The 15764-nt window shown below is 49.5% G+C and overlaps 1 protein-coding gene across 5 annotated transcripts in view; it reads right to left on the bottom strand.

Annotated features, from left to right (window-relative positions):
* Window positions 1–620: 620 nt before the first annotated feature.
* HNF1B (HNF1 homeobox B) overlaps window positions 621–15764 on the bottom strand; it is a 63150-nt gene continuing 48006 nt past the window's right edge. For all 5 annotated transcript variants that reach the window (XM_043481467.1, XM_043481474.1, XM_043481440.1 and 2 more), the window contains 3 exons: window positions 14069–14263; window positions 10525–10643; window positions 621–1554 (listed from right to left, as the gene is read on the bottom strand). In XM_043481467.1, the coding sequence (XP_043337402.1) occupies window positions 1534–1554; window positions 10525–10643; window positions 14069–14263 (335 nt within the window). In that variant the 3' untranslated portion in view covers window positions 621–1533. The remainder of the gene's footprint in view (window positions 1555–10524; window positions 10644–14068; window positions 14264–15764) is intronic.

Here is a 15764-nt window from a genome sequence, read left to right as displayed (position 1 = left end):
GATGCCCTCACTTATAGCCAGCTTGGGAACTGCTCTGTCTAGAAGCCAGAAACAACACACTGGTAGGTCTATGCTGGAGACGGCAAGGAGGAAAGGTCCAGCCTCCTTCTTCCTAGAGTCAACGCGGGATTATTTGTGGCAAAGCCCCTGCTGGAGAGTGTTTAGTCCTCTGGCTTTTCACCTTTTGGACTGTTTGTCTTCATTAGCATCCTCACTGGAGGCAATTACCCAGGCAGGAGGTGATACCCACAGGAGCCATTCTCCTGACTAACAGCCCTATGGGAGGGAAGAAAGGTTGGAGTTCATGCTTAAAATGAAGCTGACAATGTTACCCATGGTGATTCCACACTTCCTACTTTTTCCTCTGTTCCTGTGACCAACAGTCACCGAGAGCTGGCTCCATGTCTACTCCGATGAGTCATAGAAAGACAAAGTACTGGAGTCTGACTGGGGGAAAAAACTTTTCTTACCTCAGCAATAAGGCCGGCCTAAAGACAATGGGACATGCAGCAGCAAGCCCCATGGAGTAAGTGGAAAATTCCAAGAAGACAAGGGGACAGGGATTCTTGGAGAAACCAAGGCAGGGAAAGCATCAGAGGCAGAAATACGAGACTCCGGGCCATGATAAAATAAATTGTTTTAATGGGAGGTTTTCTGAAAGGGCAACTTTTTTTTGTGCTATCAAACAGCCAGCCTTGGGGTTTCCTGGGACTGTCCTGGCTGGTCCCCCAACTCTTCCGGAAGCTAAGACACTACTCTGACAGTCTGTTCAGCCATTCCAGGGACCCAGAGGTGTGTCTTGGTATCAGGAGATCAGAGTGAGCTGGCAGTCAGTCCAAAATACACAGTCTCTGTGTGTGTCCAGGGCCGAGGAAGTGGGTCAAGGGCTTCACTTCTGCCTTAGGTATTTCTCCGTGGGGGACGAGAGAGGGGGCAAATCACTTTGAGAATTCAACTCTGACCTTTACAGAGAAAATCGATAGACGCTTTAGTATTATATTCAGGGCAGAGGGGAGAGGAAGTAGAGGGTGGAAATTGCACTTAATTACAGTAGTTTATAGTTTACACCCATTGGACAAATTTACTTCTTTAAAAGAAATCTCCAGATCAGCCGGGATTGGGGGGGCAGGACAGGGGGAGGTGGCTGATATTTACAGTGTTTGGCTCAGTTCAATAGCACGTGTCCTCCTCTTCTCATTTCAGTAACAGATTCAAGTTTTCACTTCAGTTTGTTCGATGAAAGAGAGTGATGCAGACGCTACGGCTTTCTCTCTTCCTCTTCCGCCGCTTCTGTCTCCTGCCTCTAGGACAGACCCGACTTCTTGGGAGAGGCATCATGACAATACTGCATAGAAGGGGCTGCGCCTCTCAGAGCGAGTGTCCGAGGCGCCGGCAGGACAGCAGGTGAGCAGGGACCTCCAGCAGATGCTGCGTGTTGGGTCGCTGCGCTTCTCCGTGACAGCTGCCCGGAGGGTGATGGTGTGGAAAAGAAGGGTCTTTGTCGCTGTGCACAAAGCAAGTGATGTGTGGGCATCACCAGGCTTGGAGAGGACACTGCAGAGAGAGAGGAGAGACAGCTCAGCTGTGTGCCTCTGGCGGGGACCTAGGCCCCTAGCGTCTGGCTTGTCTGGGGGAGCTGAGACCCAACTCAACCAGCAGAGAGCTGGAGGCTGGAGGTGTGGGGACCCTGTGCCCTCAGAGTCCTGCAGGGCTGGTTCTGAAACACACACCCTTTAGGAACATCTGGGAGCCGGATTCCTTGGCCACCTCAGAAGAGAGAAGTGAATTGCCAATGGCCTTGAAAGAGTCATAACTTGCTGACCTTTATCCTGAAATGGGACTCCTCTTCCTGTGAGAGTGCTTTTTATAAATTGCTCAGTTTGGTGGCAATGACAGCTGGATGGGGAGCTTTTGCTTTTGAAGGAAGTAAGGGTTTCTTCCTAAGACCTCTAAGAGCAGGGGTCCCCCAGATCCCTTCCCAAATGGAGTAGCAGAGATCCTGTTAAAAGGTAGATTCTGACTCAGTGGGCAGGGGGTGGGCCTAAGAACCTGCATTTCTAATCAACTCCCAGGCTGGGCTGATGCCGCCGGTCTATGATCAGCCCCAAGGCCACAGAGCACAAGAGAGAATCACCACGTGCTAACACTCCACCCGGAAGGAGTGTGGGAAATGGCAAAGTGCTTTCTATAATGCTTGCTACTAGCAAGACAAGAAATCAGAGGACTGGGATCCAAGGGCTAAAGGCCTTTGAGACCAGGCTTCTGGGTGGGTTGGGGCAGGAGACCCAGTATGGAGGAGTCCCTGAGAAGAGCCAGACCCCCATGTGGGGCAGCCTCCACTCCCAGAGCCATGGGCCTTGCTCATCTCAACTATCATGGAAGATTAGAGCTCGCGTTTTCCTTCCGGGGAGTCCCTTTCCCCCCTCTTTGCTTCTCTTTCTTCCCTTTCCCCTTTGTTGTCACCTCAGAGGAAGGTTCTGCCCTTTGACTTAATGGTTCATTTTCTCAAGACTCCCCCCCTCAGTCACTCCCCCCTCCACACACAGACACACACACCCACACAACACGTTCACATATCTATCACACTGTTAAAGGCCTTTTATCCCACTATTATCCCATTAACCAGTTCTCCCAGCCATAGCCTTGTATGGGGCTGCTATTATGTCCATTTTACAGATTAGGAAAGCAAGGTCAAAGAGAGTCCAGGAATTGCCCAAGGTTTTGGAATTAGGAGAGTGTGGGGCCAGAGTTTCAAACCAATTCTGGGAGACCTCCCAGCTGGTGTTCTTTACATTACACCAAGGTTAAGAGCCTTCTATTAGCTTTTTTTTTTTTTTAATATTTATTTATTTGGTTGCACCAGATCTCAGCTATGGCATGTGAACTCTTTTTTTTTTTTCCATTATGCGAACTCTTAGTTGCAGCATGTGGGATCTAGTTCCCTGACCAGGGATAAACCCGGGCGCTTGGCCTTGGGGTGTGGAGTCTTAGCCACTGGACCTCTAGGGAAAAGTCCCTACGAGCTTTGCTTTTGTCCAAACTCCTTTCTCTGGGCCTTGGTTTCCCCACCTTTATAATGAAGGTCATTGAGGGATTAGATGGGCTGCTAGTAATGCTGTCCTCCCCATGGTGCTGGTACAACACCTGGTCCTTGTTAAGCTGCCTGGGGTGCCCCGGTCTGAGCTGCTCCCCGTCCCCCACCCCACCCCCTGACCCCCCCCAGTGCTCCTCAGAATGGGGCTGAGTGCTGCGTCCATGTGCAGAGACAGGTTTCTGGCCCTTCTGCATTCTTGACTCCTGGGCAGGGTCCTCTGATATCCTTTGCCTCCTCTTCCTCCCTCCACCCACCCCTGCTCTCTCCAGTCTCTTTATTCCTCCCTATCAAGCTTTTTCCAATTTTCAGATTTCAGGTGGAGGAGAGAGAAAACGGCTTGTGACCTTACAGGTTTCAATGGAAGAGCAAACACCAAGAACAGATAAGCAGACGCCAGCGAGATTCTATGACCTGTCATTAGGGATGGGCTTCCCAGCTATCAAATGTTTGCTCACATAATAAAATGGTGGCAGAGCCCTAAATGTTGTCAAAGGAACGAGAGTTATTTGCCCCCTTCAGAGTCTAAACACAAACATCTGATAAGGGGCACGCTGGGCTCCCTCAGAACAGAGGCCCGGCTCAGCCAGCCCCGTGGGGACCCTGCCTGGGGGTCCCTGAGTGACTACAGAGCTCTCCGTCTGGAGGGTGGGGCGGCTGGCGGATTCTTAAGGATATCCTCACCCTAAGAAGATCTGATCCATAATGGGAAGAGCTGACATTTACCAAGGTCCTACTGTGTGTCAGGCTGCATTGCTAAGGAATGCCTTGACATGCATCATTCCATAGAATTCTCACATCATGCCTTTGAGGCAGGTAATCGTCATTCATTCATTTAACACGGTTTTGTGGGCCTTCCCTATGCTCAGCACTTTCGCAGGCGCTGGGCATGCAGCTGTGAACAGGACTCTGTCCCCACCCCCACTGAGCTGACATTTTAGTGAGAGTTTCGAACAATGAATGAGTTAAGAAATGCATAACATAAAAGTTTAGGAGGAGATGAATACTCTCGAAAAAGAAGCAAGGTAAAAGGTCACAAAGACTAGAGGAAAGAGGGAAGAAATTATGTAGGGGGGGTCGGGAGGTGATTCCCCCACTCTTTGAGATTTGAGCTGAATGCAACAAGCATATGCAAAGATGCACACTAACGTATATTCCAGCAGAAGGTACCGCAGGGGCACAAGTCCTGTGGTGGGAGCCCTTCAGCTCTGGTTTGGCTGAAGCCGAGGGACAGAGGAAGGAGAGGCTTCAGTCTGACCGCATAGGGTCTTGGAAGTCTCTGCTTCAGTCTGGTTACAAACAGATGCTAATGGAGACTTTTGACAGGGGCGGGGAGGTGGGGGTGACATGATGGATTTTCCTTTCTCAGAGACCACTCTGGCTGCTGAGCGGAGAACAGAGCATACCCACTCCATTGGGGCAGGAATGGGGAGTTCCTGCAGGAGCACAAGACTAATGGGGTGGGTGAGAAGCAGTCAGATGGAGGATGCATCTCAAAGGACCCTTAGCAGAACTTGTTGATGGACGGGATGTGGGATGCGGGGTGTGAAATGATCGTGGGTACTCTCAGGAGTCTCACCTGAACAACTGATGGCATTTTTGGAAATGGACAAGTCCAAGCAGAAAGCAATTTGGGTCAGGAGAAACTGGGGCAAAATGAAGAGCTGCTGTGTTAGGCAGATTCGATCCGAGATGCTGGTGAGGTATATTAGGCATGCACCTGTACATGCCAAAGAGGCACTGGGTTTGTGAATCCGCCCTGAAGGGAGAGGTCAGTACTGGAGATAGAATGATAAGACCCATGGTCGTGTACATCTGATCCAAAGTCATGGGACTGGAGATCACCCAGGAATAAACATGGAGGAGAAGAGGCCAAAGAATGAGTCCCAGGGCCCCTCAACGAGTAAATATTGCAAAGATGAGCTGGCAGCCAAGGAAATGAGGAGTGGCCAGTGCCACAGGAGGAGAACCAGGAATGGGTAATGTCCTAAGACTCAAGAGAGAAAAAGAGGAAGTGATTGGCTATGTCAAAGATAGAGATTGAGAAGTAGCCACTGGATCTGGCAACGTGGAGATATTAATGAGCTGGACAAGAGGGGTTTCAGGAATGTGGGGACAAAAGCCAGCCTGGAATGCTCTCAAGAGAGAACTGTGGGGGTGTACAGGTCTCTGTACACCAGCCCCCCACCCTGGGTATATACAATAGAATACTATGCAGCCATAAAAAAGAATGAAATTTCACCATTTGCAGCAACATAGATGGATTTGGAGGGCATCATGTTTTAGTGAAATAAGTCAGACAGTGAAAGACAAATACTGTATGGTGTCACTACATGTGGAATCTAAAACATACAACAAACTAGTGAATATAATAAAAAAGAGACAAACTCACAGATATGGAGAAGAGACCAGTGGTTACCAGTGGGGAGAGGGAAGAGGGGTGGGACAAGAGAGGAGATTAAGAGGTACAAACTACTATGAATAAAATAAATAACCCACAAGGATCTAATGTGCAGCATGGATACTGGAATACAGCCAATATTTTATAATAACTGTAAATGAAGTACAACCTTTAAAAATTGTGAATTGCTATGTTGAAACTCTGAGAATAAAGCAACTATACCTCAATAAAAATAAGAAGAATTGGGGGTGAGGAAGTGGAGACAGTGAATACAGATGATTATTAATAATCTATTAAGTTAGATTAATGATAGTTCTGTTCATTACAAGTAATGACTATACTTCCAGTGTTTTAGATTAGGGAACTGAGGCTTAGAGAGATTTTAAGTGACTTGCCCAGGATGTCTCAACAGAAAACCCACTATGTAAGATTACTGCCTTTTATCTTCTGAGTGGGACACCAGGGGGAAATAAATGCCCTTTGCCATTTAAAATCCTCCTTCCTAAGCTCGAAAGACACCCAAGGTTACCCTAGGGAAAGCCAAGGTTGACCCAGCTGCCACAGACTGGGTGTTCCCAGCCAAGCACTGAGCTGAGTGTTTTACAAGTTTTATTGCATTTTGCCCTTTCAATGATCCCACAAAGGAGGAATCGTTATCTTCATATTACAGGTAAGGAAACTGAAGTTCAGAGAGGCTGGACCTTCGCCTTTGGTCACATGGGTAGAAAGTGGCAGAAGCTGGGGATGGGGTCTGTCTAATGACTCTTCACCATCAAGCCCACACTGCCTCACACCAGTGGGGAAAGTCGGGAGTGGGTGGGGAAGGGGTAGGAGGGGGTGGCAGGGTGGGTGCAGCTTCAGGGACTTATGATGAAGCTGCCCACCTCCTTCTCATCAGCACCCCTGACGGGTGACTGCTCTGGGCAGAGGGTGGGGTGAGGGGGTGGTCCTCTCCTGACCTCCCTCTATATAAACTAGGAAGTGGAGCGGTGGGTAGAGTTGTGGAAACAGGAGTCTGCTCACAGCCTGCCCACACTTGTTCTAGCTAAGGCTGGTGCTTGCTGTGGTCTGGTTTCCAGGCTGGAGGGCTGTTGTTTTTGCAGGAGGCTCAGGCAGAGACCCACTCAGATGGTAACTCGCCAGGACTCATTGGGGGTGGGGGTGGGGGCGGGAGACAGGCTCTGGAAAGGACAGAGGGCAGTAGCTGCCAAGGATTCCCAGCAAGAAAGTTCCAGCCTGAGATTTCTGAAACATGATCCACAAGGTCTTGCGGCATGCCTGTCTTGACGATGGAAAACACTGGGAGACCAGGTCAAATCCTGGCTTTACTCTCAGGTCAGCATAACCTTGAGTCATTTTTATGAGCACTTCAAAAATGGATCTTAGAAGGTGAGTGTTGTTGAGTGGATTTGGAGTGAGAAGAACCAAAGACTGGAACTCTAGCTCCAGATTTACCATCCTGTATGCTTAGCCAGATTCTGCCCCATCTTTGAACCTCCGTTTTTGGCTCTGTAAATTAGGCTTAAAAATTTCTACCTTGCAGGAGGGTTAGCCATTAAAGGTAAGATGGAAAAGCACCTGGAGTGCTACATGGCAAATGGGAGGTACTAAAAAAAAAAAAAAAACGCTAGATTTGAATTCATTCATTCATTCACTCATTCTTTCACTCATTCATAGTTACTGAACATTTACTAAAGCCCAGGCATTTGGCCATACACGAAGGGCTTGGGTGCTTTGAAAGGCCCTGAACTATTGGCTTTTTTTCCTGGGAGGTGGGTGAAAGGGCATCCTTGTGCAGCAGGAGAGTGGGAAGCAGGGATCTGGAGCCCCGGCCCAGGAGGCAGGATGTGCCAGAGAGATGGTCCTAACCCTGAGACATGTTATTGTCAGAACCTCCTTTGGCCACGTGCAGACCAAGCAGTGAGTTCAATACTGAAGGAGCTAATGGAAGGTGCCTTCTAAGGGATTACAGACAGAAAGGGGTAGGAAGAGGGAGGAAGCTGTCACTTCGAGCATATGACTCAGTACCAGGCATGATCTTCAGGCACTTTGAATATTCTGTATGAGGGAGGGGGGAGCTTCCCCTTCAGAGATGAAGAAACAGACTCACAGCCCTGAATTAACTGCCCAAGGTCACGGAGCAGGTGTGAAGGAGCCAGGATTGGCTCAGACCCGTTGGCTTTTCCTAGCATTCTATGATGCCTCTAAAGCAGCCCTGCCCAGGATGGGTCCCGGTTCAATGCCCACATTGGCACAGGAGAGATTCTGAGAAGCCCTGTCCTGTGGGGTTTCTGTTAAACCCGGCTGTTCCCCCAACACATTTGGCCAAGGAATCTTCCTCTCCTTACGTCATGGGCCCCTGATTCCTAGCAATAGTCTTGAAATTCTTTTTGGAAAAGAACACTTTCAAACAACAAAAAAGCAGAATTGCCACCAATTCCCTTCTGAAACTCACTTCTGACCCTTTACCTTCAGAACAGAGCCTGTACAACTTTTCATCACCTTGGGTTCCTCCTGCTGCCAGGAGGCAGCATCTTCACCCTCCTCATTTCATTCCATCTTTCCTAGCCTCTCTTCTCCTGCTGTTTGAAGCAAGAAAGTTTCCTGACTGGAATATAGTTATGTAGGTTTAATTTTTACTCTTGTTCCTGACTGTTACATACCACAAGAGCAGTGATTACCATGGGCATTTTAAAGACGGGTATTGCCAGGACTTCCCCGGCGGTCCGGTGGTTAAGAATCCGCCTGCCAATGCAGGGGCCACAGGGTTGATTCCTGGTCTGGGAAATAAGGTCCCACAAGCCTTGTCTCAACTAAGTCCCTGTGCCTCAACTACGGAGCCCATGAGCCCTAGAGCCCATGTTCTGCAACAAGAGAAGCCACCTCAACGAGAAGCCTCTGTCCTGTAAGGAAGACTAGTCCCTGCTCTCTGCAACTAGAGAAAGCCTGCGCACAGCAATGAAGACCCAGTGCAGTGAAAAATAAAGAAAGATCGGTATTGGAAGACAAGTACTGTTTAAGTGGGAAAAGTCCAGGATTTAGAATCTAAGGACAAAAGTCTGGAAGCTCAGTCCAAGCATATTATCTCTTGTGACTTTGGGCAGGTTACCCTGCATCTCTGAGCCTTGGTTTATTTCTTTGTACTTCTTAGGAGGTTTTGGCAAAAAGAAAACAAGATAATGTTCACGAGAGGCGTAAACCATACGGCACTACATGAAGAGTGTCAGCCTTACTGAATGTCATTGTCATCATCCTATAGAACTGTGAGTCTATCGTCAGACTCCTGAAATGTCTGGGGGTTTCGAGATGACTTCACAGTAGTTCTAGAGGGTCGTTCATGTGGCATCAAGGTCGGCTGGCCACTTGGTCCCGTTTGGGGGCTGGTACAGCATCTCAGAGAGCATCTCGAAGCGTTTTGATTAAGAGGCTATTTCCTGAATGCAGAGGACTTGTTTCAACAAGTAAGCATCAAAGCCAACTTGGGAAAGACAGGAATCATTAATCACAGCCCCATCCAGGGCTGCCCAAGCGGCAGATGGATTGATAAACCTTTCAAAGGGGAAGGTATTCCCAAGCAGGGCTGCTGCGCCTGGCTGCCCCCCTGATTGAGATTGGTGAGCACAGATAAATGTTTTCCCTGCTCACTACAAAGAGTGGGAAATCGCACGGGAGTCGAAGGGCAGGGCAACAGGGGCTGTCCTTTCATCTTCCAATGGGTGAGAGAAGGGTAGCAAAGTGGGTCTCACACACCTCTCCCTCCCTATCCCACCTCATTCTACAGCTCGAAGGACTAGGTCATGTGTGTTTCAGCACCCAAGATGTGCCAGGCACTTAATCTACACAGCATCATCAAATCCACAGAACAAGCAGATGCTACGACTTGTTTTAGAGATGAGGAAAGTGAAGGGTCAGGGAGGTCAAGGTCACCCAGCAAGTGGCAAAGCCAGGAACTGAATCCACCTATTTCATGACACTGCAGGACCAGGAAGAGATGGGGCAAAGGAAGAACAGAGAAGGCTGAGCCCATGAAAGAACTTGCTCAGGAGCACATGGCATTGGATGAAGTGTGATTTGATGGGGAAAAAAAAAAAGACCATCCACAGGACCAAATGCTGCCGAGAGCCTCTGACATGAAGTTCAAGGTTGTCACCTACTTATCTAGCAATCAATAAAGGCCAAACAGTTCCCACACTGCACAGACCCCAGCTACTAAAAGGTCCTATTGTGTTACTCTGGAATTTCAACCTGTGTTCAGACGTCTTGTCCTGTTTCCTAACTCTCAGCGTCTCGTTTGAGTCCAGCTGCCCAAGCTGTGGCTTCACCACGGGTCATCTTAACCCTCATCCCCTCCCTCTAGGTATGTGGAGGTGGGAATTAGTCATCAACTGAAATGGTGACTAAGCCTCTGGATTCCCCACTTTCAATGCACCAGGAAGCTGATTCTGAGCTTCTCTATAAAACACCAAGTGAACACGGGCCCCTGATAAGGCCAGGCTGTCTACTGGGGAGTCCCCATGGGTTGGAAGAATTGGGTCATTTTCTGGAGCTTACAGCACTGGGGGTTCAGGATGAGTTCTGAACTGGGTGAATCAGACTTGGGACCTCTGACTCACTGTTCGTTTTCTCTATTCGTTAACTGATGGGAAATCCTCAGGGATCCCTCTTGCAAAGAAAGCATGAGACTCCAGAGGGTCTGACTTTCTGAGTCCTCCTTGGAAACACCCTGTCCATGGATCATGACCAATCCACTGGGGATCCTCAACCTCAGTGCCTACAGGCTCTGTATAATCCAGTCTCCAGCAGCTGATTGCACTCGCTACTCTTGTGCTCTTGTTAGGGATGCTAGGGGAGCAATAAGCCCCTTCAGCCTGTGGCCCATCTTCTTTGCCTTGTGACCTCAGGGATTCTTTTAGAAAGTACCAGGGGAGCCTCAGAAGGACCACACTGAGGCTGAGTCCACACTCGTCACGCTCTCTGCACATCAGTAGTCATAGTCATCCCTTCCCCGCCCCTACCTTCTTGCCGGCATTACCTGTTTACTGGAAGACATGCTGGTGAGCGTACTGATGCTGCTGGTATCTGTGACCACCATCGCAGATGGAAACCGGGAGGTGTGGGAATACTGGGGAGGCTCCTGCTTATGTGTGTACACTGCAGAGAGAGTGAAGACAAGATCAAGGAGCAAGACTGTAGGCACAGCTACAGACCATCCCTCATCCCACACTACTGTTCCTTTCTCCCCAGGCAGATAAAAGGGGGTGGTGGTGGGCGGTAGTTATGTTTGGGCAAGGCAGTGTGATGTGATCAAAAAGAATGGCCATGTGTTTAAATCCTGGCTCCTTAATCAACTCAGTTAGCCTCAGTTTCCTCCTCTGTAAAATGGGAATGATACCTGTTGTAGGATTAAAAGAGATCATGTTTAAAGCACTTTACCAAATAGATAAATAGGTTTCCACAGTGCCTGGTACATAGAGGTGGACAGTGCTTCTGTGGTGGGAGCACTTCTTTCCCCCTGACTTTCAAAGTATTGGATGCCTGGTTACAGCAAGTAATCCTGGGACTTTCCTGGTGGTTCAGTGACTAAGACTCCATGCTCCCAATGCATGGGGCTAGGGTTCGATCCCTGGTCAGGGAACTAGGTCCCACATGCTGCAACTAAGATTGGCACAGCCAAATAAATAAATAAATATTCAAAAACAAACAAACAAACAAAACCCCAAAACACAACTGATCCTGGGGCATATGTGGTGCAGCTGAGAATTTAAGTATGAAAAAGTTCTTAGTAGCTGGCAAAATGAAGGAGCTGGCCTGTTTGCTTACTATTTCTGTAGTGATTCAAGTCCCAGGTCTCATGCTAGCAATTGTAGATTGATTAATAATTGTTAAGTAGACATGGGTGTCATTACTTGTATGATTTTGGGCTGTCCCAGTTTGCACTAAAATGCCTTATGACATCACACAAATGAAGTATGATGGACAAAAGTGTTAGTTGCTCAGTCGTGTCCGACTCTTTATGACCCTACGGACTGTAGCCCTCTAGGTAGGCTCCCCTGTCCATTGGATTCTCCATACTGGAGTGGGTTGCCATTCCCTTCTCCAGGGGATCTTCCTGACGCAGGGATTGAACCCACATCTCCTACATTGCAGGTGGATTCTTTACCATCTGAGCCACTAGGGAAGCTCCCTGAGCCTAGATTCCAATAAAAGCTCCAGAAGCATGTGGTTTTCACTTTTTGTTTTTCCAGTATGTGTCCACCAGATCTGGAACCTTTGACTCATGTGAGTTCATCCATAAGATTCATGTAAATTCCAGGTCACATGACCAGCCCAGAAAGCATGTGGATGTTTGGCCTTAAGGGAGGGACCAGCTTGTTCTACCAAGGAGTCCTCCAGTAGGGAATGGGGGTGAAGGTCACAGCCTGCTGTCTCAGCCTGTCCTTCCCTTGGTGGGAGGCTGGTTATTTCCTGGTCTGGGGCCCCACGAGCTCTCTCTTCAGAGCCAGCCAGGACAGCGGGGCCTCGGCAGCCCACAGGTCGCTGATGACCCCTCTCTGACTGTCCTACCCGAGCCTCGCCGCTGAGGAATCCTGCCCAGGTGAGGCGGGGGGAGCACGCTGTCAGGACCGGGAAGGAAGGACAGTGTAACACATGTGGTCCCAGGCTCTGCTGCAGGCTGTGGCAGATTTTTTAAAAGCCACGGAAATGTGATTGGAATGTGAGATGGTACACAGAAACCAGCTCTGCAGGCCTGGGGCGGGATGGAGCCCCGAGCGTAAAAGGAGGCTGAACTTAGCTGCTGCCCCTCAGACTCGCAGCCAGAAGAGAAACTGAAATCCTCTTTCCTACCCCTGCCTCCTCCTATTAGACACCATTAATAAATAACTATTTGCATTTTTATAACTCTTTTTAAATATTTATTTTTCAAAATTTTTGGCCACATGGCATGTGGGATCTTAGTTCCCCAACCAGGGATCAAACCCACGCCCCTTGCACTGGAAGCATGAAGTCTCAACCACTGGACCACCAGGGAAGTCCACATTTTAATAACTCTTAAAGCTTACCAAACACAGTTCATACCTCCTTTTGTTTCACTTTCATAGTGACTCCACATGCACACTATTTCCATTTTAAGATGAAAAAACTGAAGTTGAGAGTGGCTGAGGAAATTACCACCGGCTACATAGCTGCTAAGGCTCAGAGCCAGGATTTAAACCTAGGCCTGTCTGATGCAAGACTATTGCTCTATTCCAGAGGCAGCCCAAGTGTGTCCATGGGGTTGTGCTGGAAGACAGAAAACCATCCTCCCCATGCTCGCTCCCCAGACTCGGAGGCAAGGGCCTATAGCCTGACATAGCCAGAGGGCTGGGGCTCTGGGGCTCAGGAGGGGAGAAATGGGGGCTAGGGGTGGGTGGGAAGTAAATGGTTGAAAGGGGGACTTCCCAGGGGGTCCAGTGGTTAGGATCCTATGTTTCCAAGGTAGGGGGCACAGGATCGATCCCTAGTTGGGGAACTAAGATCTCACATGCTGCTCAGTATGGCAAAAGCATTCCCAAAGCTAAATGGTTGAAAGGTAGTCTTAGGGGAGGTGAAAACACCGGGGGTGGGAAGCAGCCTCTCTGTGTGGGGCAGAAACGCTAATGTTCTGTGTGCAGGTGGTTTTTTCCACCCATGTTGATGGTTCTCGATTAGACATGTTTAGGATGTGGAAATCAGAGAGTGTGGGGACTCCGGAAGATTTTTCAAATTCAGAGAAGACAGTTAGGAGGCAAGTTATATGCCAAGTCTGATCATCTGATAACAGCTGCCTGGAATTTTGGACTGAAAAGGCTAAGTTGAGGCTCGTTGGGAAAAGGGGTATGCTTGCCTGAGGATCTCTTTCATGGGAACCAGGGTGGGAAAGGGGGCATGGGTTCGTCCCACATTTACCTTACCTCCCCAGATCGCTATCTCTAGCTTCTCTTCCCATTTCGGCCTTAACTGTCCTCTGCAAAATCTCCCCTGGGAATTCCAGGGGTAGAGAAGAGGACCAGAAAAGGCACAGCATCGCGTAAGAGTTGTGCTTAAGAGATTGTTTTGGCCCACTCCAGTATTCTTGCCTGGAAAAGTCCAGGGACAGAGGAGCCTGGCGGGCTGCAGTCCGTGGGGTTACATGACTGAGCATGTGTGCATGAAGGTGGAGGGAAATGGGTTGGTAGCAATAAAGTGGTAGAACTAAAAAAAAAAAAAAAAAGAGATTGTCTTGGGACTTCTCAGGTGACCCAGTGGCTAAGACTCCGTGCTCCCAATGCAGGGGTCCCACGTTCAATCCCTGGTCTGGGAACTAGATCCCCCCACACACTGCAACTAAAGATCCCATGTACTGTAACGAAGATTGAAGGGCCCATGTACCGCAACGAAGACTCATTGCAGCCAAACACATTTTTTAAAAAATGAAAGAAAGAAATTGTCTTGATTGGTCACAAGTAGGGAAAAGTGACCAAATCAGGAAGTTTCCAAGATGATTCAGACCCAGAGAGTGAAGATGCTGGCTGCTGAGGCCCCTTGGCGCTCCCTCCCCGACGTGCCCGGGTCCTTACTGTGTGAGTTCTGCAGCTGCGTCACCGCAGCCATGAAGGGCTGCTGGGCCATGTGGCTGCCGGGGCTCTGCTGCATCAGGGGCTGCTGGTGGGGGCTGTGCAGCTGCTGGGAGAACTGGACGGGCTGCAGGGCTGCCAGGCTGCCGGCCACGCTGTTGATGACGGGGACGCTCTGAGCTTGGGAGGAGTTGAGGCCTGTGGGAACGAGAGGAAGGATCAGAGACGGCTTCAGGGGTGAGCAAAGGCGAACAGACTTGAACGGTCAGCAACCAAGCCCCGGCTGTTTGCCAGCACTGGGTTGAGACCATTACATAAGCGATTGCCCAGGAAGTGATTTTTATAGACCCATTTTATAGACCGAAAAATTGAGGCTTAGAGAGATAAGGTGACTCGCCCACATTCCACAGACAGCTGTAGATGGAAATGGGGTTTCAACGACCTGACTGAGGTCTGAAGCTTCCCCGGAGTTGTCCTCTGAACTCCCAAATTTAGCCCCCTTGGGGTTGCAGCGTTCTGTGTCTGCCCACTCACTGGAAAAGACCTTCATGATGGGAAAGACTGGAGGCAGGAGAAGGGGATGACAGAAGATGAGATGGTTGGATGGCATCACTGACTCAGTGGACATGAACTTGGGCAAACTCTGGGAGACAGTGAAGGACAGGTAAGCCTGGCATGCTGCAGTCCAAGGGGCTGCAGAGTTGGACACGACTGAGCGACTGAACAACCACAGCAGCATATCTGCCCACTTCATCCATGCCTGGCTCTGAGGGAGGCTTGCCCTGGTGCACTCAGGACTGAGTTAAAGGCGTCCACACTAAGGTACAGATTACCGCCCAGATATGTCTGTCCAGCAGGGGGCAGGAGTGTGCAGAGGCCCATGTTTTGATAAAAAACAAAACCTCCTCTGCAGTCCTAGAGGTGTGCAGCTTGAAGACCCTCCTTCGGCTGGCTGTGCAATGACCTGAGAGAGGTCAGATGCTCATCCTCTTAACCAGAGCAGACAGGGGATAAAACACAGCGACTCAGCCAGTCTGTGAAGTAAGTGTGTCTCATCTGGCAGCACAGGCAATGGAAAGACCACGTTACTGGAAGGAGGAAGCAATAAGTTGAAGGCTGGTGGTTACAGTAGGTGTTGCCATCTTTCTGTTCTGGAGGACGGGGACCTCTGTGGTTCTGTATTGTGTCTGTATCCTGAGGTCTCTTTAGAACTGGAGCCAGTGCTGCCAAGATCAGGTCCCTGGTACCCACCCTCTGTTGGCTCCATGGGTGGGATTCTGGGGCAGGTAGCTGAAGTGGGGTGGGGCTGGGGATGGGAGGATGAGGGGAAAGATACTCCCAACTTCTTTCTTGGCATTGCCAAGGTTCCTTTGATTTGACCTCATTTGGGGGGGGGGGGCTTCCCTGGTGGCTCAGATGGTAAAGCGCCTGTCTGCAATGAGGGAGACCCAGGTTCAATCCCTGGGTTGGGAAGATCCCCTGGAGAAGGAAATGGCAGCCCACTCCAGTAGTCTTGCCTGGAAAATCCCATGGACAGAAGAGCCTGGTGGGCTACAGTCCATGGGGACGCAAAGAGTCAGACACGACTGAGTGACTCCACTTTGTTTCACTTTTTTCTGGGAGATGGTGGGGGGAGGGGTAGAACAAGCTGAAGATGGAAACCCAGAAAAAAGATCTCTTTCCTAGGCAGATGCGGGAA

This window comes from Cervus canadensis, chromosome 1 (genome assembly GCF_019320065.1).
Source record: "Cervus canadensis isolate Bull #8, Minnesota chromosome 1, ASM1932006v1, whole genome shotgun sequence".
NCBI classification, from domain to species: Eukaryota; Metazoa; Chordata; class Mammalia; order Artiodactyla; family Cervidae; genus Cervus; species Cervus canadensis.
Note: the sequence above shows the minus strand (reverse complement) of the source record. Positions and strands in the feature narration are given on the sequence as shown.